The sequence below is a fragment of the Manis pentadactyla genome, chromosome 8 (genome assembly GCF_030020395.1).
Source record: "Manis pentadactyla isolate mManPen7 chromosome 8, mManPen7.hap1, whole genome shotgun sequence".
NCBI classification, from domain to species: Eukaryota; Metazoa; Chordata; class Mammalia; order Pholidota; family Manidae; genus Manis; species Manis pentadactyla.
In genome coordinates this window covers 1,657,564-1,680,501 of record NC_080026.1, presented here as the reverse complement: position 1 = coordinate 1,680,501, position 22,938 = coordinate 1,657,564, and the positions used below count along the sequence as shown (strand labels likewise).

Sequence of the window (22,938 nt, the reverse complement as noted above, 5' to 3'; positions counted from 1 at the left end):
GAGACACACTCAGCCCATCCATTTCTGTCTCTCTTGCTTTTAACCTGAGGAACTTCCGTCTTCCTGCTCTCGGTCAGTCTTGGTCGCGACTCCGAGAGGGAGCGGCCTTGTCGCCCGGCTCCTGTCTACACCCCGTGGCGATGGGATGGAACCGGGCCCTGCTGAGGCCTGCGGGTGCTGAGGCAGGACGAGCTTGCGTGGCTGGTTGGGTCCAAATTAGGCTCAAACGAGACCACCTCCACATCCTGAATTTGGTTCTGTTTGGAGGCAAATTACCTGACTCCGGGTAAAGTTGGTTTTTCATCTGCTGAGCAGGGAAGCGTCGCATTGTGCTGACCACGTGTGTGAAGTGGCACGGGGGTCCCTCGGCACTCTGAAGTCCACGGGAGGCCGGGTTCTAGTCTATGAACTTCCTGGGATGTATGTGAATTCATGATAGAAATAATGTAGAGCTAATTTGAAATTCGGGCTTCACTGTGAACACAGATGAGGGCATCTTATGGCAGGTCAGACCCACCTTTTCCCCAACTAAAGACATACTGTGACCATAAGTGAGCTTGCAGCGAGCCAGCGTGATGCCTTGGGGCTAGAGAAACACAGCACGGATGGCTGCGGGGCTTTGCTTTGCGGCCCAGAACGTGGACATCACTGGGGTGTGACCCTGGCCGAGGGAAGGGCTTACCTTTTGCAAAATGTGGAAAACAGAGGGGCCTAACTGGGGTGGAGAAGGTTCACTGAGGTGATGACTGTGTGAAGTGGGCAAGGAGGAAGACCCTTTCTATTCTTGAATAAGAAATGTTTCCACAGACTTAAACACAAGCACTGTGGGGCAGAAGTGACTTTAGAATCTGAAAAAAGCTTTTCTTCATGTTTTGATCAAGACTGAGGGTTTTCCGTGGCTTCTTTGTTGTCCGAAGCATCCAGACTTCCTGGCTGGTGTTTCTCAGGTGAGGGAACACGGCGCCTACTGATCCTGACAACACGGTCCCGCTGTTGTGGGAACCCCTCAGCCCAGCGGCAGCGCTGGGGCAGCTCCCCCACCACGAGGGTGTCATGATGAGCCGCCCAGCGCCCTGTGGGGCGGTTTTCTGCATCAGTATGTCAGGCCACCAGCTGGGGGGCAGAGTCTTGCTGTCTCTGATGGGACTGCATGCAGTGCTGCCCTCCGCTCGCCCACACTCTGTGGTTTCGGTGAATTGAGGGCCCTCGGTGCCCTTCCTCCTGCCCAGGTAGGGAAGACCCATTTCATCAAGGAAACGACCCACTTTTCTTGAGAAAACAAGTGAGGAGAGAGATGAGGTTGGTGTAGAACACAGACGCACCACCAGGGACCCTGTTCACATCTGATCGGGTTTCGTATCCTCTCAAACCCCCGACAAGCCCCCCACTGGTGTTCCGAGAGGCACCCGCAGGTGGGGGGACGTGCTCAGCTGAGAAGCAGACCGGAGAGCCAGGGCTTCTTCTGGGGTTCCAGACAGAAGGCTCCTAGCAGAGCAGCTCACAGTCAGACTCCTCAAGACAGTCCTTCCAAGTTAGTTGTGGGGGGCCCTATTCCCCTGTCAGCCTGAGGAGGGGGATGCGGGGCAATCTCCTGCGGGAGCTTTATCCTCTCTGACTCTCTCCCAAGGTCATGGGAGTGAGCCGTGTGCAAGGACACCCTCAGGCTTGGTGGCCTATCTGTGTGGCCCATGAGCCCTTCTCTTCCCGCATTAACACAACCTGCTTCATGCTTTGAACACAAGATGAAAAGACGTCATTTTCTACTTTGCAGGGCTGATGCCTCCTAACTGCGATGTCAGAAGCAGCAGCGGGCGGGGACAGGCCTGATCTCTTCAGCCAGACTCCTGGGTTTGCAGCCAGGCTCTGCTTCATCCTGGCTGTGTGACCCTGGGCAGCGCGTTGGTGCTGTGAAATGGAGTGACTATTACCTACCCCACAGGGTCACGGTGAGGATCCACATGTAGGCACACTCACACACATGCACGCACACTTATGAGATGCTCTGGCACAAGGTGAGTATTATTTAAGGATCAGCTCTTCATATGGCCTGTCACTCAGATTGTGTTTCTGAGCTGCAAACTCCCATGGCCTTGACTTTAAGTTCTCTGTCACCTACTGCAGCCAATGCAGTCTTCCACATCCGGCAGCTCACCAGCTCACCATGCTCAGACATACGCCTTACTCTCTCTCTCCTCACCAGAAACACCCTTGCTGGACTGCCCTAAACAGCCTGCTTTTCAGGTTCTGAAATCCATGTCCTCAGTGACACTCCCTCCCCCTGCCCTGGATACACCTGTCTCTCCTCTGTCTCTGGCCCGTAGGCCAAGGGCCTCTGCATCTCCACAGACTGAGAAATCAGTGGCCCTGGCTGGGGACCCTGACCCACCAGACACTGAGGCTGGGGCTGTGGGTGGCTTCCTGAACCTCTCTGAGCATAGGCGGTCACTTCTCCCAAGTGATGATAACGAGCACGCCAGGGGTCGTCAAATCTGAGGGGGCACTGCAATTCTTCAGGGTGCCCGCTCCCCCTGGTTTCTGACCCAGACGGCGGGGCTGAGACCTGAGAATATGCATTTCTAACAAGATGCCAGGTGGTGCCAGGACTGCTGGTCTGGGAACCACACAGAACTGCTCTGCAGGCCTTGCAGGACCACAGAGAGAATCACATGAAATAACAATCAGAGGATGTTTGCTCAGTAACTGTTACATAAAATATAACCTTCCCTTTGACTCCATGAAATAGACTGAAAATAATAAATAAAAGCAGCAGACGCGCTCCTGCCTTGGCGCGTTAAAGAAGAACACCATATTGCAGCATTTCTCACTTGCGAGTTACAAACTCTGACTGTGTGGGCACTGCCCTTCCAGTGGCTTTTCTGGCACTCGATGCAAAGACTTTCAGTTTTACAGAAGATCTAAAACATATGCATTACCCTGAAACAATCTTTTTATGTAACCTACTGTTTTTAACCGACTCCCACACACACAGGGTGGGTTTTTAGCATGAGTTTGTTTATGGGACATCATCTAGCATAATTCCCCACTCTCAGCATTTACAACACTCCAAACTCTGAACCCACATGGTGCAGATCTTGACCAGAGAGTTTAGCAGATGCTTTTCTTAAAAGAGTGTGTGTTAGGGAGAGGGAAGTGGTCATGGAGTGAGTAGCTACATTTCATAGCTTATTTGGCCGCAGGAAACTTAAAGCAGTGTTCCGCGTGTGATTCAGTCACTAGAACAAGCACATGGTTTAATTTGAGAAAGGGTTAGGGCAAAAAAGCCTCCCTAGGATGGAATAGCAAAGCTCCCAGAGGCAGAACCCTGCTTGCACACTGGCCTTGCTGCACTTTTATTCAACGTCCATTTCCTTGCGTGCAAACCAGAATCGGGCAGTCTCCAAGGAATTCCCCAACATCACCACTCCAGAAGGAAGGCACCCAGAAAATGGGTCACATGACCACAGAAACCCTCTGTCAGGTACCAGAAGACCAGATGGAATCAGTCTGGCAATTTTATGAAGGTTGATAGCACTGATTTTGGTGGGTAGAGTCACTCCCGTTATAATGGCACTGCCACCGCTCACAGCGTGTGAGGCTTGTCTAGAAGGAAAACCAAGCTCTGACCTTCCGGGGGATCAGCCAGTCAGCCGTCTAAATCACACGAAGATGAGATACATCCATCGGCAGCTGCAGCCACTCTAAGATCCTGACCCCCTTCCAGCCAAAACATGCCTTCACTGAGGTACACATGAAGATGTTTTCTTTTACGTCTGTGGTGGGAATCAGGAGAGTTTCTGAGAGTCTCTAGGGAAGGCTGGAGGGAGAAGGAACTCACTGGCACCCCAACAGTGTCTCCTGGGCTGATTTCAATACCCCTTTGGAAAGGGACATTGAGAAGGAGCTGCTGGAAGTTTTCAGAGGCCCCATGTCACTCTGATCAGGAGGAAAGCTGCATGGGGCCCAGATACACCAGTCACCCTGCACCAGCACTCCTTTACAGAACCCACACAAGGCCATAGGCTCCAGGACTGGGAGCTGTAGGGCGGGGGTTCTCAGGTCTCTCAGGATTAGCACAGCAGCACCCTGGAATTTGTTAGAGATGCAATTCTCTGGCACACCACAGTGAAACCAGACACTCTAAGGGTGGGGCCAACCAACTTGGGTTTTAATAAACCTTCCTTGTGGTTCTGATGCAACCATGCTGGGATTTGCCTGCAAAATTTGAGGCTCCCACTCCCAGGTTCATAAATTCAGGGACTGCACAGGAACAAATCTGGAAATAAGGTCCACCTTAAATTTTGTCACCTAAGCATACCATGTGATCTAGGCCCTGAAAAACAACGTTTCAGGAGGATCCGAAGACCACACCTGGTCACCCAGACTGATGGGCACTTTCCTCATGTGTTGGTGAGTCTTGAACAAACTGATTTGAGGGCACATGAGAGGTGTACGTATGGGATCCACTCCAGAAACTCATTAAATCACTTGGCCATGGTGGGGTTGGGATAACTTCAGAGGGAGGTCTAGGCTTCTCCTATGCCCATGGAAACCAGAGTCAGCAAACCTCTGGCTTCTAGGAATTAAAACAGCCAATATCTACTGAGCATCTCTGCTTACTAGACCCGCAAACAAGCCCCTGATGTCTCACATTCTCTCAACTCTCAGTGCAAAGGAAGGTTTTATGGTCCGCATTTTGCAAAAGAAAACTTAGACAAAATGTCTAAATAATATGAATCATGTCTCAAGGTGAGTAGTGGACTGGGAATTAAACAGGCACTACTGCCTCTCAAATGTCTGCTACCTGCCCTGGGATTAGTGGCTTCCCAGGTGTGACTCCGACTTGCCCCCACCCCCAGACAGCTGCCTCATCAGCATCCCTGTTTGCCCCTCCAAGTTTGGCTTCACACCTTGTACTCTGTCTATATCCAAATTCCCAGACAGAACCTGGTGATTTGCTTTTTCTGCCCTAGACTTTGAAACCTGCAGGATTGCTCCTGGCTCCTGGGGTTGAGTGGTTGGATCCTTCCATCAAAGTCCTTGACCTGGGCCACCAGGACGGGGCAGCCTTACTTCAGTCAGACCTGCTGTGCATTGAACACCACTTGGAATGTCCCCCCTTTAAGTGGAATCTCATGAGGACCCAATATTTACAAAGAATGTAGTTTATTGCCCCCCCTGAAGAACATTTATATAGTGAGAAGACAGGGTTCCATACTTAGAGCCACAGACACAGAGGAATGCCCACTCCCAGGTCAGTGCCTTCTGGGAGATGGGGCAATGCGCTCTGGCAGTACTCAGTTATACATGGCATCTCCAATCCTGTGACCACTGAAAAGTGGACAGACATCACTAACTCTCAGGTCCCCTCTTTAAAAATGGGGATCTTGATGCTCTTGTTCTCCCATGGCTTTCATGGCTCTTACCACGTCTCATCTACTCATGCATAGTGTAGAGCACCTTGCTCATTCACTCAGTGCCTATCCATAAGGCTGAATGGCTGAGGGGTGACAACCAGCTGGTCAGGCAATGGGACATTTATCCAGGGTAACTTCTCTCTGTTGATTCATTCAGAACATTATGACCTGCCTATTTCAAGGCCAATAGCTTGCAAGAGGCAAATGTGGCTCAAGAAAAATGGGGGCTGGGTTTGGAAAACATGAGGTTGGAGATGCAGCCTGCTGAAGAGGGATGGTGGCTGCACGTCCTATTTTGGAGGTTTAGGAAGGCTTTTGGAAGTGCAAGGGTCTGTCAGGAATACTCCATTCTGATTCCAACTGTGATTCCTGCAAGGATGCTCTACCCTGAGTCCCAACCTGCCCTTGGACTTTCAGGCATGCACTGTTCTAACATCAGGCCAGGCATCCACTGCCTCCTTCTTCAAGGCCAGAAGATGTGGTAGTTGTCCCATCATTGAGATGCAGATTGTCAGTGTGTTCCCTAGGCTCAATCTCAAGGGTGCTTGTGAACTTGTTCCAGTTGGCAGCACCCTGGCTCCATCTCAAGGGCCACTGCCTAAAGCGCCCTGCCAAGGAGCCTCCAAAAGCTCTGGGAGGGCTGCTCCTCTTCTGGGAAGGCCACTGGCTCTCCCACACCTGCAGCCTCCAGGCTCTCCCACATCTGCTGCTCCCATAACTAGCACTTAGAGCCCCAAAGTGTGTAGGTCCCCAAGGAGGGCCACAAGGAGGGACAGCTTGGGAAGGCAGGTCCCTCTGTACAGTCAGGTCAACTGATGCTCATAGAGCTGAGAGGGGGTGGGGAGCCCCTCTGCAGAGGACCAGAGGGGACCTGGGGGCCTAGAGAAAGAGGCCGAGAAGGGGTCTGGGAAGGAAGACCAGATCGTGAGCCGGGTCAAAGGCTGTCTGCTCTCTGTGGACTTCCCAGACTGCAGCCCAGACTCTTCCTGAGCCCCCACCTCTCCCACCACCTCCCGCCCCCACCTTCAAGCAGCAAAGACTTAGCACTTGCCCTTAAATCAAGTTTACAATGATTAACATATTAGAAATAAAACATAAAAGTCAGAAACCACCTAATTTTCTAACCCCTGTCCCTCTCCAACAAAGGTTAAATATGAGTTCAAGAAAAAAATTCATCAAGCAAAGCCTTCTACCAGAGTATTGCCTTCTGTAAGAGATGCTGTCTGGCAAATCAAGAAAAACGTACCATTTACCCTCTAAACTAAACACAATCCCTTATTATACAATTAACCACAACACAATTGTATGTAATACAATTATACAGACTACAATTACACAAAAGTAATGATGCAGTGTGGATGGCAAGGACTTTCATGTAATCGAAAATAATGAAGGCTTCCTTGATTAGAAATGAAGGTATCATAAGAGAGCCCTGTTGATAAATGTTCCCCCTATTGATCTACACTTTGCAAAAGGCTGTGCTGGCTGAAGAAGTCAGATGCTCCCCCCGTCATTCATCAAGATGCAAGGGATGACAACCACTCCAAGCAGTACCTTTTATTCTGAGGTCTCTAAACTAGCACATGCTAATAAAGCACACATTTTATTACTGCTTTTCCAGCTGGTCAAATCGAAAGAAATGAAGCAGAGAAGCCAGGAAGCCTGTGTGCGGTGCTGGTCCCGAGTGCAGTGGTATTAACAGACAAACATGCACATTGGGTCTCACCGGAACATACGCGTCATTCTGAGCATGAACGGACTTCTCTGCATGGATCTGTGTGCCACGCAGTGGAGGCACCTGCTGGTTCTCAGTGCTGCTCCCCAGACTGGGGCAGCCTTCTGTCTCTGGTAGGGGCACCCTCCTTGCCGTTCCCTCAGTGCTCTGCCTACTAAGCAAATCTGCCTGCCTCCCCCCTCAGTCTCACCGAGCACATGGAGACACACGCCACAGGCACACAGTTCTTATACTGGGTACTGGGGATTGGTCCTGGGCCACATCTCTACCATGATCCCATCACATGCTCCATAGAAATGGCTTACCATCGCATCAACCTACGTTTTATTGCATCGAAGACATTATTAAGACATGCCATTATATTAAATGCAACTAAGAAAAATAGATGTTGCCAATCAAACTGTCACATACCATCGATTATAAAATGCATCCCAATATTAGAGGTTTTAAATGAAGAACAGGAGCCTTGAATTGGTAAAATTCTGATAAGCCATGATCCCTCCGATTTCTTGCTGTCCCCAAATTCATCCTGAAAACTCATCCTACACAAACACCTCCATTCCTCAGTCAGATCAGCCTGTCCTTCCAGATTAGTTGACACCCCTTCCTGGAGCCTTCTTGACCTCATTCTTATGAGGTTACACTAAGCTGATGTTGCCACGTGACCCACAAATAAGAATGCATATCTTGGGTCATTTATTGCACTTTACTGTAACAGCTAATTTATTTCCTGAAGACCCATGAGCAGAGATGCTATAGCATTGGTGTATAGGCAAACACTTAGCATATACTGTTCACCCTTTAATGATATTTTAACTGGGGTCAGTAGAACTGGAAGAATGAAAGAGGTCAGGTCAGTGCTTGAGAAGAAATGGGGAACATGATCGACTTGGCGGAAAATCCAGCATCAATCCTCTTTAATTTTCTGCAGTGTGTCTTTAAATCTAGACACTTCAAATATAAGAAGAGCCAGGAGCAGTGAAGAGAGAAACTGAGCTCTTGTTACATGTGTGGGTTGCATAGGAAACGGCTGCTTCTCTCTGCCAGGCTCTCATGTCTTCTGAGACAAAGAAGCAGTGGTTTAGGGGCAGTGACAGCAAAGGCCAGCTGCCCCGGGAGCCGCTGTGGACTGGTGGGCACTGCCAGAACCTTGTTATTGGATTTGCAGATGGCCTGGTGCTCATCTGCCTGTATTAGAAGCACCGCTCTCTGCAGCAAAGAATGAAATAGTTTAGGGGAGAAGGAATTGCTCCCTCTGTTTTTCTTCACTCTTAACTTCAAAGTAATCAAATGTTGTTTATGCATAAAATTTTAATCCTGTCACAAATTTGTATTTTGATTTAATTTGCATATCCCATTTACGACAAGTCAACATGAAGAGAGACTCAACTAATTTAAACCATTTTTCTCTGGGCCTGAAATCCTTTTAGAAATATTTTCCATTAGGCGACTCAATTATGTCTAATGTGGCTAATGTCAGAAGATTGGAATTTTGCTTAAGGAAACTCATATTTAGAACAGTGAGAATGGGAAGGGGGTGGGAGAACAGAGAAGAAGAGACAATAATTACCTGTCTTTGATGCTACACAGATCAATGTGTAAATCACTAAAATTCCCCAGGGAACCTTGCTGAACTGAAATGAGGTCCTTGGGCTGGTTATCAATAAAGATGAGCCTCATGCAGCCTTGGAAAGCCTTAATGGGATTTAAACATTGGGAATCGGTGAGATTGTCGGGGCACCCTGTGGGACAGAGAAAAAAAATGAAGAAGAATGCTGAAACGGTCAGTCATTGCTTTGGAGACCTATCGAGGGAAGACTTTATGGTCTGTCGTGGTGCTTTATCACTCACAGAGGCACATCTGCTTTTGTTGTAAATCCCAGCCTCCTCAGAGGGGGCACAGTTGGTATGAAGTGGGGCACACTCTCTCGCTATACAGGACAAACACTGGAACGTGCTCACGGGGTCATAACGTGTGTCCCTGTCTTACTCCTTGTTTCCTCTGGGCAAGCTGTTTGCAGATCTTCTGCGTGGCATCCCTCCTCATCACAAAGCTACACATCATAAGTACTTGGGAGCCTGAGCTCTGTCTGACACACACTTCTAAATGCACAATTCAGTTCTGAATTACACTTTAAAGGAATTTATGCTTTGGGCAAGGATGGTGGTGAAGCACTGGCTGGTTAATTGTTAGCATTAACAGACTTATTTCCTGAGAAAGGTACACACGTGAAGGTCATTGGAATTTTGAAGTGATGCAGAAAGCAAACCAAGACGCTTGAGGAGCTGCAGGTTTACATGTACATAGCGATACAGCCGTGATGGCACGTGTGAAAGGTGGTGCCATGCCTTTATAAAGGGTGTTCTTGAAAAACCTGCACCACACTGACTCAGCGTAGCCTGCAACCAGGGCATATCTACTTCTCCTCAGGATGGGCATGGAGCCTTGTAGGCCTACGAGTGCTGTGCTCTTCATAAGCTCCATCCCAGTGGTTTTAATAGGTTCTGAGCATATGGGAATGCAAGCTTGAAAACATGGCCCTAACCCATAAATAATTGGGAATTATTTCAGCCATCTCTAATAGATAGTCACCACTGGGCACAGCCCGGCAGCTGGCTAACTGCTCACAGGCACACCATAAAATGAAGAGAGATGCTACAACTTCTAATTGAAGCTGTAGAGAGGATTTATGAAAGTTGACTATTATTACTCAAACTCATTTTTCACCTTCCTTAAGTACACAGACTACGTGTGGGGCGTTTGTTTAAGCACCGTTCAAATCCCAGATACATCTTCACCTGGCAATCCCAGGGGCCCTTCAGACCCACCTCCAAGAACACTTTTTCAATGGGGGAGGGAGTCATTTTGCCTTTGAGGCATTTCAGATGCTTGTGTACCATAATAATTCAACATCGTTTTCCCCAGAAGTAAGTACAAGATTGCTTTTCTCTCTGTTGCTGAAACACTGCATCACGATGCAAAGTCATGCAGCCCATGGGGTGTGTCTCTGGGGCTTCTGGACTCTTCTCCTGCAGCCTTTATGCCACAGTTGCTAGTGTCCCTTTCTCGTCACTAGGGGGTCATGGAGAACACAGACTCGAGATGAGTCCCGGTCCTATTACTTCGACAAATTATTTCATCTCAGCAACACCAGCTTCCTATCAGTGAAATGGGGATACAACTACCTACTTCGCAAAGTCACTGCATGGATCAAATGAGGTAAGACCTATAAAACACTATAAGAGACTGGAGGTGCTCCCTTCTTAAAGGAACTTGTTACCCTGTACATGAGAGGAGGTTGGGAGTGACGGGCAAAGGCCCTAAAATCAAACCACCAAGACGCTGCTCCGCATGGCTCCTCTCCCAGCGCACCTCGGTGTGTGCACCGCATCTGGGGAAAGCCTCTTTTGTATTTCAAGTCTTAACCACATGCCATTGGTATAAGAGAAGTGATTTGTAAATTCTATTTAAGAAACTGCACTTTATAACTTCATAATACTTCTCTTTGGGTTCCTAATGGCCCAAAAATTAACAACTGAAGAACAGGACCAGCCTGGGCCCATTACAAATGCTGAAGTTGTCCACTCTGTCATGCTGGGAGTGCAAAGCTCTATATTTAGTCCGTGACTTCACTGAAGTCTCTTAAATCTTGTTTAGTTTTCTCATGTCCTAGTTAAGAAAGTTCAGGGACCATAAGTGTGTTGCTCAAGGTCAGAGGGCTATTGAGAGTAACTACTCTTTAGAGATTGTTTCTATACTGTAAACATTTAAGAAATTAGATACAAATATTTTTAATGGAAGAAATACTTTGAAAAATGCAAGTGAAAACATGCATGCCCCTGTAAAAATGCAGAAAACACCCAAGCTCCAGCTCTTTTATCCTTACCAGCTTGACCCTGTGATGTGATCACTGGAAATATTCCAGGATTGGCCTGGCGTTGGAGAGGGCATGGTCTATACTGGCTGCTCCATGTGGAACTACCGGTTCACAGACCGGCTAGACGTCCCCTATTTTAGCTGCGCCACTCCATGGGCATGGCCCCCAGGGGTGTGCAGGAAGAAGGGACAGGGGACTAAGACAGCAGAGTGGCTGAGATGGCTGAGCATGCTGGCTGTGCCATCCCATATGGACTTCCCTCTTGCAGGGACTGCTGACTGTTGGAACAGATTCTAAAGTTTTCAGCCGAGTTTTTCCTCTCAACTATAATCACAGAGCTTGGCATGGCTACAAAAATCTCCTTGGACGTGTTATGTAACGCCAGCTCTTATAGCTATTTTTCCCTCGGCACTGACCTAGATAATTTATTTCTGCACAGCTGTGAGAGGTTGCTTCTCATTATTTTGGGCCTGGAGGTGGGTGTGCATGTGTGTGCGTTTGTGTGTGTGCATGTGTGTGGGGTGGCGGATGGTCTAATTGACAAAGGATAACCATAGTGAAATAACTGCCCCCTGCATTCCCCCTCCCTCCTTTATCTTCAGCCTCAAAAGCTGCAGAATTTACCTCCAAAGTAGTAGCTGTTTCCAGAGTAAATCTGCACCCGGGCGGGGTCCTGAGCCGGAGATGTGGCGTCATTATCCAGAGCGAGCGTGATGCGGCTCCTCCTGGCGGTGACGCTCACCGAATGCCACAAGCCATCGTTCAGGCTGCTGCCTGCAAGACAGGAGGCCAGGTGTGGGTGACTGCGGTGGGGCAGTTCCGAGAGAGCGGCCCAGGGTCCGTCCGCTCCTGGGGGGCCCAGTGCTTGCTCACAGTGTCCCCACTTCCCACTGTGCTTAAACCAAACCCCCAGCTGCTTCACAAAAGTCATTTTCTTCCGCTTCTCACCACTGAATTATTTTCTCTTTTAAAAGTGGCTGAACAAATGATGGCATGTTTCACTTGAAAACACAAGGGCAAAACATGAATTTGTACGTATACTCCCACTAGAGGTTTGGACTCTGGGAATCAACCCATTGATCTAGAAAAGCAGAGTAAAAGGCTGAAAGAGACCCTCAAAATGGTCCCACTGGTTCTATCTCTGGCAGTTCCTCACATTTTTTTATAAATGGGTTATATTTATTTTTTAGTAAAGTAGAACACCTATTTTAAAGGCAAAAGTAGACGAAGAAAGCGAGGTTCCAATGGCGCCAGACACAGGCACTCTCCTGCTGGAGAGCCGGCAGACTAGCTCAATCCCAATCTTTCTTGACTGATGATGTGGCCTCGACTCACCGATTTTCTCAGCTCTCGGTTTTACCCTTCGTGGCATCACCGCTCCTACCTCTGCCTTGTTCAAGAATCGGATGAGATTGGATATGAAGGCTGTTAGGACTCTTAGGGGCGCGAGGGTGTCATTACAACTTTATTCTTCTTTTGTTCTGTTGTCACCGGTCTTCCGGGCACCCTACACCACCAGATGACCTCACGGCCTACACAGCTTCAGCTGTTCCCTCCATGGACTTTCCCCTCAAGACTGCCAGTGCAAAGCACCCGCTGACAGATCCACGGCCGTATGGGCCGGTTCGGTCCCGATGACCCGTCTGCGACAAGAGCATGCAGCCCACGTGTATCCACTCAAAATCATGGACCGGGCCCTGCTGTCTGAGTCACCTTTTGTCTGTCATTGCCTCAGTCCCTCCCCTGCAGAAAGGGACAGTGATGGCAATTAGAGGCTATCGTGAGAATTGACACCAGGGATCACAGCAGCACATCAGGACAGTTTCTGCCACATCATCACATTGTAAGTAGATAATGACTTGAGCTAAGGCAAATGGACAGACAGCCTTACAACAGGGTCCCTGGCATTTGGAAGTACTTCGGTACCATCCCCTGGTCTCCACAGTCCATGCTTAAGTGGAGGAGAAGAATGCAAAGAGGATTCAAATATTGCCCTTAGAGTCAGGCTAGTGGGGTAGACAGAGATGCAAGCAAATAGCACGGACAGCTTGGGGTGGAGCTGTGACATGGGGTGGTGAAGACAGAAGGCCTGACCGACTCCAAGGGAGGGCCCAAAGCATCTTCACAGAAGAGGGGATGATGGCCTAGGGGAGTTTTGAATGACAAGCAAGAGCTCTGTGCTTGTAGAGCAGGAGTTGCAGGAGACACAGAGCCTGTGTGAGGAAGCAAAGGTCTGGGACAAGAAGCAGGAGAGAACAACAAGACAGAGGGTGGGGAGAGGATCTGGTCACCCTGGGGCCTCACTTGCCGGCTAAGAAAGGGGATTCAGCACTGTCCTTTGCTACATGATGCTGGGTAGCTTGCTACTCAAGCCGGTCCCCTCAGGGGCTGTGGACATGGGACCATATGAATATGCAGTTTTTAAAAGCCCCCTGGATGATTCTGATGGGCAGCCTAGAATGAGCATCACCGTGTTAGAGATGGGCGTCTGCGAGGGTCTTGAGCATGGGATGGCCTGGCTGGAGCAGCAGGTCTAAGACTCTGGCAGCAGACAGTGAGAGGTGGGGGGGGTGAGGCTGGAAGCTGAACTGGTGGCCTGCCGCTTGCAGTGGCCCCAGGAAACAGAATGCGGAGGGTCTCAGCCAAAGCAGCCTCAGTGCAGGCAGGCAGGTGGGGATGCATTGGAGCCATTTCTGGAGGGAAACGAGAGGAGACGTGGGGGCGCCTACTGGCGCTGTCTCTGCACAAGCAGCTGGGGAGCCAGCACTGGGAGTCCGAGCAGAGGGCTGCAGAGCCGCTCAGCACAGTGACTGCACAGCCGGTGTCCAGCCCTCGGGAGGCTGAAGAGGCCGAAGGGAGCTGCGGAGCACCGACTGGGTCCCAGCTGCTCGCAAGGGCGCAGGTGGAGAGGCCCAGCCTTGGGGCTCAGCCAGCTCCCGGGCAGCTGGTCTTCACTGCGGCCCTGAACATCTGCCTGGGTGGAGGGGAGAAAACCCAGGGGCTGCCCAGCCTGGCAGCCTGCTTTCTCCCAGGGCTGGGGTCTGGCCTCACCGCAGGGGCTCTGCTAACGAGGGACGGGCTCCTTCAGGTGTTTCCTGTTGACATTTGACTCCAGTCTGGGGCACTCCGTGGGCAGCTCTGACTGTAGCTAGCTCTTCACCTTCACTTACTTTCATTTGCATGGCAATTTGCTTACATTTGCATAGTAAAGGAAACTGCGTTTGCAGAGGACTGTGGGCCGTTGGCTGGGAGGGGTAAGAACCAGATGAACACAGGGGTGCAACACCGAGGAGCCCCACCCTGCTAAGCCTCAGGGACCAGGAGCAGCACAGAACCAAGGCTCTGGGGCACCCGCCTGCTTTAAGGACCAGGTCTGGTCACTCACACAGGTCTGCCTGTGCCAGCACCCAGCACCCACATGGGCCTGCGTTCCCCCCACCCCCTGTCACCGGCCCCACTTCCTGAGGGTCTGGTGCTCTTTCCTTCTCCTTCCTTTCCTCATTTCCTTTCTGGTCTGTGCTCTTTCTGGCTTGACCCCTTTGACCTCCACGACCTGGTCCCACGGGCAGCCAGGGTGAGACCTGAGTCCTTCAGTGGAGAGTCACGGGGCCAGCGGTTCTCGGTGCAGGCCACATGATGGCCACTGGGGGCAGAGATGAGACTGGTCCTGGCCCCTGGCCACCTTGGTGAGGCCGACTTCCCGGTGGCCCAGGCCTGGGAGCTCAAAGGTCCCTGGGGATCCACGTGTGCCCCTGGGCAGAGGCCGTCTTTGTTACAGGCTCCAGAAGCGGAAGGAAAGAAGGTAGGGAACCCAGACGGGCTACAGGGTGGACCTGGAAGCAGATCCTAAGGCCAGCAGGGGCATATTCCCTCTGAAGTCAGCTCTCCACCTGGGCACGTCATGCGAGCGTGGTCGTGGTGCACAGGGGGTAGGGGTATCTGAATGCACACGTGGAGGACAAGTGGACACCCGGGTTACTTCTGAGCAACACTCTTTTAAAGGTACAGGCTCCATGCTGTTAATTCACGAATTAGGGAGCATCAGCTTAATCAGGCTGCTCTCGTCCCCAGACCTCCCTGTGATAAACAGCTCTGGAAGAATGGATGTTTCCACTGGCGAGAATGCAGCAGCTGAGTCCAGAGCTGCCCTGGGAGGGAAAGGCCTCCAGGGAGGAGGGCAGGCTGGTCAGAGCCACTTCAGGGCGTGAAGCACTCATCCGATCAGGAGTCCAGCCTTCAGATGTAGGATTTGGGTTCTGGAAAGACTGTTGTGTAATGATGAATGTTAAGTTTCTGAAATCTAAAGTGATGTCAAGTCATATTTGCCACCCCCGAGACTGGCAAAGAATCCTCAGCGATCGCTTCAGAGTGAAAGGGCGCAGAAGGAGGCGGTCGAGTTCATGCCTCGCTGGTGAGCACATGCATGGACATTCCCTCTGGAGGTAATACACCAATACGCACCAAAGAAAACCCTTAGCACGTCATGCCCGTGCATTTTGTTCTAAAGACTTAATCCTAAAGTAACAGAGCTGCAGACAAAGTTCATGGTGAAGAGAGTTTATGATGCCATTATTTATAATAGCAAAATTCACAATTCCCAGTGTTTCCAATAATAATGCTGGCTGAATCAACTAGGGTGTATGTAATAATATGAACAAGAATGCGGTCATTGAAAATCATAAGGTAAGATCATAAGAAAATCATAAGAAAAAAGTTGGGTGATGTTAAAATGACAGAAATATAGATTATTTTTGTTTCTTTTCTTACACAGAGCTGGAATTGTGAAAGTTTCTAAGAAGAAAATATACAACTTTTTAAAGTACTTTTTAAGACCAACTGTTTAGGCTGAGATAAAGGGCAGGTGGTTTTCAGTCCTGTCTGGCCCTCGCTGTTAGAGTGGCCGCCCCAGAGTCCCCGAACCAGCCTAAGGCATTTGCGTAAAGGGTCCCTCGCAGAGAACATAGGTTGCTCTGTGCTTGCTCAGGAACCAGACCAAACCAAGACTTAAAAGGCATTCTCCACTCCAAAAAAAAAAAAGGGTTTCATCCTTGCAAATGAACTTTTGAAATACAGCCTAATTATAAAAATAGCTAATAAAGCATGCTACCAGTATTGAACAGCTACATTGTGCCAGGCACTGTGTGCGTTCTAATTCTCACCATGGTCCTGGAGGCCAAGTTTTATTGTCTTCATGTCACAGGTGCTAAAACAGAAAGTCAGAGAGGCTGCCCAGGATCCTATGGCTACTCAGTTACAGCCGGGCTCACCAAGAGGGTGCTGTGCCCGGACTGGGCTGCTTCTCGCCCCTGCCCCCAAAGCCAGCCCTCCAGCCTCCAGGAATCACTGCGATGCCCAGGCACCTCTGCAAAGCCTTCTCCTGCTGGTGCATTCCACTCTGCTTTTATTTATTATTATTTTTGGCACAGCTTTATTGAGATAAAAGTAACTTACTATACAATTCATTTACTTAAAATTACAGTGTGATGCTTTTTAGTATATTCACTTTTAGGCAACCATCACCACCATTAAATTTAAAGCATCTCATAACCCTCAAGAGAAATGCTAAATCTTCTGGCCATCGTCCCCCCTCCGGCCCTGACCTACTTTCTGTCCCTATGGATCTGCCCATCCTGGACCTTCCATAGGCTGAAATCATACATCACGTTCCTATGGGACCGAAGTCTTTTGCTTAGCATAACGTTTCCAAGACTGATCGGCTGCTGCAGCTGTGTCTGTATGTCTGCGTTGCTGGATGGGACCCCCACAAGGACACACCCCATCCTGTGTGTCTGTCCACCAGCTACTGGCCATTGGGCTGTTTCTGCTCTGGGGGATTATGGAGGACGCTGCATGGATGTGGTGCACATGTTTCTGTCTGGACCCATGGCTCAGTTCTCTCAAGTGCAGGACTAGGAGTGGGGTTACAGTGTCATAGGAAACCCAGACTTCACCTTTTAAGGAGATGCCAGTGTTTTACAAAGGGGCTGAGCCCATTTTCATTCTCACTGGGCAACCTCTGTTCCACATACTGAGTTTAAACTCTGTTTCTGTCCTTTAGTGGGTCTTCTAGCTTCTAAGAAGAATAAAGCGCGACCCCACTTTGCGTTCTCAGAATGTCTGCTTAGGTCCGACCCTGGAATTCTGGCTGACTGTACTTACTCTGACCTTATCTTTCTAGACAAGCAATATTACTGAACATCTAAGGTGTCTCTTTTATACTTTTTGTAATGAGACCTTCTCAACAGCTTCTGGTTCACATCTGATGGAACTGAGGCTCTGAGTGATTGGGTCATATTCTGAAGACCCAGGCTTTTTTCACAGGATTTAAGTTTTCCCTTAAAGCAGTTTCTCAACACCAGTACTGGCTGTTTGGGGCCAGCGAGCTCTCTTTGGGGGTGGGGTGTCCTGTGAGCCTCCTGTGGAGCCTGTTTGGCACTCCCTGGCTCACTGGATGCCAGTGAGAGCGCCCACTGCCCTGGAGTGTCCCCAGGCAAGGCCAAAAGTCCCGGGGTGGGATCGGAGTCTGGGGTGGCTAGGGGAATCTGTCTCGGCTGAGAAACCACTGGGCCACAGGCATAATTTTGAGGGTGCAGAGGCTGCGTGCTCTCTCCCCTCCTCCCACCTCTGTGTCTCTCTTGTTCCCCGACAATACGGAACAGACCACTGCGTTTCAGATTTCATCTGGTTTCAATGCTTTCTCCACGGCTCGGAAGCAGAACCCTTGCGGCAAGGGGCTGCCCTGGGGCCTCTGAGCCTCAGCGACCGCAGCCACGTGTGGGTGATGGCCGAGCCCTGAAGACTGTTTCCGACCCCGGAGACGACTGGTCACAGATTCGCTGGACGCCTTTATTTGCCTGTCACCCCTCGCTCAAGGCCTTGCCACTTACAGTTTCTCAAACTGTAGACACATTTGTTGGTCTCTCTAAGCCTGCTTCCTCATGGAGACAGAACTGCCTGGCTTGACTTGGAAGTTTCTAGGCCTTATCTTTCCCCAGAACACCCAAGTCAGCTATTTTTCCATACCCTGTCATACGCGCACCTTTACTTAATAGTTCTAAGGTAGTTTCCATTTTTGTGATAACAAAGTGGGGAACATATAAACAATTGAAAATTCATCTTAAAATGTCAATCACACCATAAAAGAGCATATTACAATTATTAGTACCATTATGCCATGATTTAGATCCTGGTTTCTGTTTTTCTTGGGTCCTGTTTGTCCATCTATTATCAAATTCCATTAATTCTCCCCTACACAGATGTTTAATTCACATACATACTCAAGTTCCCTCTCTAACTTTTATTCTGCCCCATATCCCTCTGGCTGGGAATGTTTCTGATGGCCTCCCTCTTGCCCAGCCTCCAACCTTCTCCTGGTCCAGGACACTAGTCTCTTCCAAAAGAGCAAAGTCGTTACCCACCTCCTGGCAAATATCCCTCCAGTGGGTCATGGAGCTCAGGGAAGCCTTCTCCACTTGGCCTGACAATCTCTGCCTTCTGCAGTCAAGTCTCCCTGTGTCCCCTCAATCCTGTCTCCCACTATCCCTACACCAGTTCCCTGCTCTAGCAAGGCTAACGCATCCATTATGCTCCAGGTGAATACACACACCTACCTGGTGCCCCCACACCCAGCCTGCAGCCCAATTCTCCTGCCAGAATCATTGCCCTACCCTCCAGGGCCCAGTTTTCACCTGGAGACCCTCTCCTAAACTGTAGGGACAGAAAGCATATATTTCTGATTTTCTATCATTGTCACCAAGCCCAGCGCAGAACGTATAAAAACTGCTGACTGAATGGATAAGCGAGGAAGCCGGACAGTGAAAGGAGCGGGCTTTCCCCGGCCAGACCAGTAGGGCAACGTCTCCCTGTGCATTCCTGCAACATCTGCTGTCTCATCTGCTCATTACGCTCCTGTTACTTATCGCTTTGCACTATGAATTAACAAGTCATCTATCTAAGCCTTGTGCCCTGATGAGGCCACAAGTTCCTGGGAGGCGGAGTCCGAGTTCTGCCTTGGAAGCCCGTCGGCAGACACAGGGCGACTCCGTGCCCTCTGCACGCGCTCCTCGGCTGGCCAGGCATCCAGTGGCTGATCCCGTGCCAGGCTGAGCGCAGGGCCCTCTCTGCTTCCCGGCCATAAACCACACACCACCCCTTTTCTACTCGATGTTGCCGGGCTCCTGCGGCAAGGTGGCCTCGATCCCAAGAACACCGCGCCTGTGCGGGGGCAGAGAGCAGTCAGGGTGCCGCCCACCAGAGCCAGACAGCAAGCGGGGCGCACTGTGCCCGATGGTGAAGGTGCCGTGTCCTCCTATGAACTTGAATCTCAGCCCAAACAGCTACATGATAAAAATTAAGCTTCACCACAGAACCAGATGCTTACCACCCTCAGGACACAGCCCGCACTCTGAAGTGTGTGGCCAAAGGCGGCTTCCCCGTTGGTCTGTCGCCCCTGCCCTCTGTGACCCAAGAGCCGTCACAGGCCCCCTGTGGAGTCTCACCCTTCTAGGGCTCCTCCTGTCCCTCCCCTCTGACTGCAGCATTTTTTCCTTCCCTCTGTAGCCAAATTCTATTCATTCTTTAAACCGAGCTGTACTGTCCCAGCCCCTAGGGAGCCTCCCCTTTCTCGCCCATCCTGGGACTCCCCCTCGATGCCTTCCAGGATCCTGGGCACGTGTCCTGCTGCACTAGAAGTGCCTCAGTACCGTCCCCTCCCACAGTGCCTGCAGGTCCTGGAGGGCTGGGCTTCCACCCTCAGTGGGAGTACGGCCCCTGCAGAACAGACCCAGCAGAAGCTCCCTGAAGTATAGGAGGCAACATGAATGAAATAAGAGCATCATCAAAGCAGAAAACATGAAAGAGCAAAGAAGCGACAGCAGGTTGACATCTAGACCATTCTACTGCAATAATAACAACCTGGTTTCCCCAGCTCCTCGGGCTGGGTGCGAGGAAGGAAGAGCAGGTGAGGAAGTGAAATATCTCCGTCACCACTGCTCAGACCTGGAAAGGCTGCAGCAGCTCAGCCATCACCCTTCGGATGTATGTAGCTACTGAGCACTTACAGGGTCAGAGGAAGTACAATACCTAACCTCCGCAGGGCGTCCCAAGGCTTGCATTTCTCAGGTTCCTAAAAAATGGAATGCCTAATCCTATTTCTGTCTTTGGAAGTCTGGCTCAGCCAGAGAGCTTGTTCTGACAGCCCTGGCCCTGTGGCTGTGCGTGCATTCACCCTCACTAGTAGGATTTTCTCATCAACGGCATCACAGCTAAAGTACAGAGGCATTAATGACAACTTAATGGAGGCAAATGAAGTTCACAAGGTCATCGTACTTACTTGTGTGCATGGTGGTTGAATTCAGGGGCTTGTATACAAAGGGCACTCTTTGGGGAGCAGCTCTGTTACTTGCAGGGCTGAGGCTCGCAGCCATCTGGCCATGAGTATTAATCAGGGTAACACGTCTCCCCTGCATGGTGCGCCCTCCCAGCCATCTCTCCACCCCTGGGAGCTCTGCTGGCCTCCAACTCATTGGTAGGTCCCCCGAGTGTAACTCACTCTGGCTTTGACACCTTCTGTGGCATGTAACTGTTGCATGAATGTTTGTTAAAAATCACTATGAACTCTTCTTTTGCTGCTAAAATCGTCTGCTTCAGGAGTGTTTTGGAAGTCAACCCTACTGGTTCGTTCATTCCAATAGTGACTCCTAGGTTCTGCAAATAGGTACTGAGAACCTGTTACAGGCAAGGCCTTGGGTACAACATGGTGAACCAGGCAGACATGTTCTTGTCCATGCGGGTCCTTCCATTCTGTGGTGAGATGAGCATTGGGCGACCCCCCGAGCAGTATGATCCATACACATTGTGATGGGATGAACTGCGCTCCCCCCAGATGCATATGTCAAAGTCCTAACTCCCAGTATCTATTACCTGTCTGCATTTGGAGACTGGACCTTAAAAGAAGTAATTAAGGCAAAATGAGGCCTTTGGGTGGGCTTATATGTTACATCCAAAGAGACGGGTGGTGTCCTTACAAGAAAATAAATTAGGCCAGTGAATTGTGAGGAAATAAATGTGTAGGTCACCTGGTCATGGTGCTTAGTTACAGTGGTCCTAGCAAACCAGTCCACACACATCTACAAATCCTTAGAGCAAATGCTACAGAAAGTCACTAGCAGCCTGGACACCTAGGTGACAGGCTTCAGGCTTTAGAAATGTTTCTTAAGAAAATACCAATTGAGATAAATCCTGAAGAAAAGTGGTGAGGCCTTGACCACAGCTCTAGATGACTTAATTTGAAGGCAGTATGAACAACCACAGATGGCATCCATTATGACTGTTGATCAAAGGTTATGTCAATAGAATTTTCTCACATATTCAGCTAGAGAAAGAAGACACCGGGCCCAGAGGTCCACTGAGCTTAGAGCATTAGCAGCTGACTGGACGGGCTCACTTAATTGGCATTTGCGGGATGCCTTCTGACTCTTGCCATTAAAGGAACTATGGAGCTCCTGAACCCTTCAAGGTCACCGAGGAAGTACAATGAACATGACTGCTCATCCCCAGGAATCAAGTGGGGTGAGCTGAGCCAACCTCTCAGTAAGTCGACTGAAAACGCCCCCGTGACATCCGGACGCCTTCCGGGTCTTCGCTCATCACGTTTCCCTTTGCCCAGGATCTCCTGTCTGAGCCCAGCCACCAGCGGCCCCTCTGTCTTTCCAGCTGTCACCTCTCAGCGTGGAGACCTCCTCTTCCATCCTCTGGGTTTCACTCTGCTGCCCTGAGAATCGTTTCTTGATCCTACAAATTCCACTCTGGGTTCGACGCATCTGGCACAGCGCGGCAGTAGGATGCTGTGCAACTGGAAAGCTCTGGAACATTCTCTGATGGAAAACCAGACACGCCTCTCTGCCCTGTGGCCTCACCAGTGCTTGTACGGCCTTCCGCAGCGACGTGAACACATACAGCCTCATCGGTGAGCAAGCCTGTCTCAGAGTCAGAGACGCTTATCTTTCTCTGCCTTTTCTTCTCTGCACATGAATTAGCCCCAGTACCTGAAACCATTCCTCTATGAACATAGCATGAAGGCCCTCTAACTCTGATAACTCTTTAGCAATGTGCATGTGCATGCATGTGTGCACACACACACACATACACACACACACACACAAAGCTATTATTGTGTGATTTAAAGAAGGTTACCAAAAAACACCTTGGACCACTGGCTCCCAGCTCGGTGTACAGGTCACTACTGAGAGTCCTGTGTGTGCCCTTTCTGGGACGTCCAAGCATCTCACCCACAGAAGCCATGTATGAAAGAGGAGGAGGTCACCTTTCTTACTCCACAAAATGCACCAAGGTTTGGGGCGTTGAGAAATGACTTGGTCCTACAAACACCCAATAAAGGCCACTCACCCCATTTTCATGAGAAGACTCTGGGTTGATAATTTCCTTGAGGATAAGGAACAGGGTCAGCCTATTCTTTCCCTTTAGTAACTCCAAAAAAGGGCTAGAAGGGACCTCCGTAATTCTAGACCATCCTCTCCTCTAGCAGAAGAGGGCAGTGGGGTCTTAGGAGGCTCACTCTCATCTATGCAGGGCACAGTGAGGCTGGGGCCCGGAGCGCTGATGCCCGTAGTCGAGCTCTGTGCTCAGACTCACTTTTCAGTGGGCAGCTGACATTCTGAGAATCACTACAGTAAAAAAAGAGAAAAAAAAAACAAACGGACCTCAAATGTTAATGACTGAACCCCCCAGACCTTTCTCTCTACATTCCCATCAGAAAAATAAAAATTATATTGAAATGTCAGATCACTTTCAAAATAAGTATAGTGGTGCCAGCTTTTCCTTTACATTAATGTCTAACAAAAAATGCCAAACACGCTGGCTCCCCGCCCCACAGCGACACCCCAGGGATCAC

The 22,938-nt window shown here is 49.9% G+C and overlaps 1 protein-coding gene across 5 annotated transcripts in view; it reads right to left on the bottom strand.

Moving 5' to 3' along the window:
- The window catches only part of CNTNAP5 (contactin associated protein family member 5), a 628,981-nt gene that overhangs the window by 260,704 nt on the left and 345,339 nt on the right, over nt 1-22,938 (bottom strand). For all 5 annotated transcript variants that reach the window (XM_036884000.2, XM_036884003.2, XM_036884001.2 and 2 more), the window contains 2 exons: nt 11,652-11,801; nt 8,720-8,891 (listed from right to left, as the gene is read on the bottom strand). In XM_036884000.2, the coding sequence (XP_036739895.2) occupies nt 8,720-8,891; nt 11,652-11,801 (322 nt within the window). The remainder of the gene's footprint in view (nt 1-8,719; nt 8,892-11,651; nt 11,802-22,938) is intronic.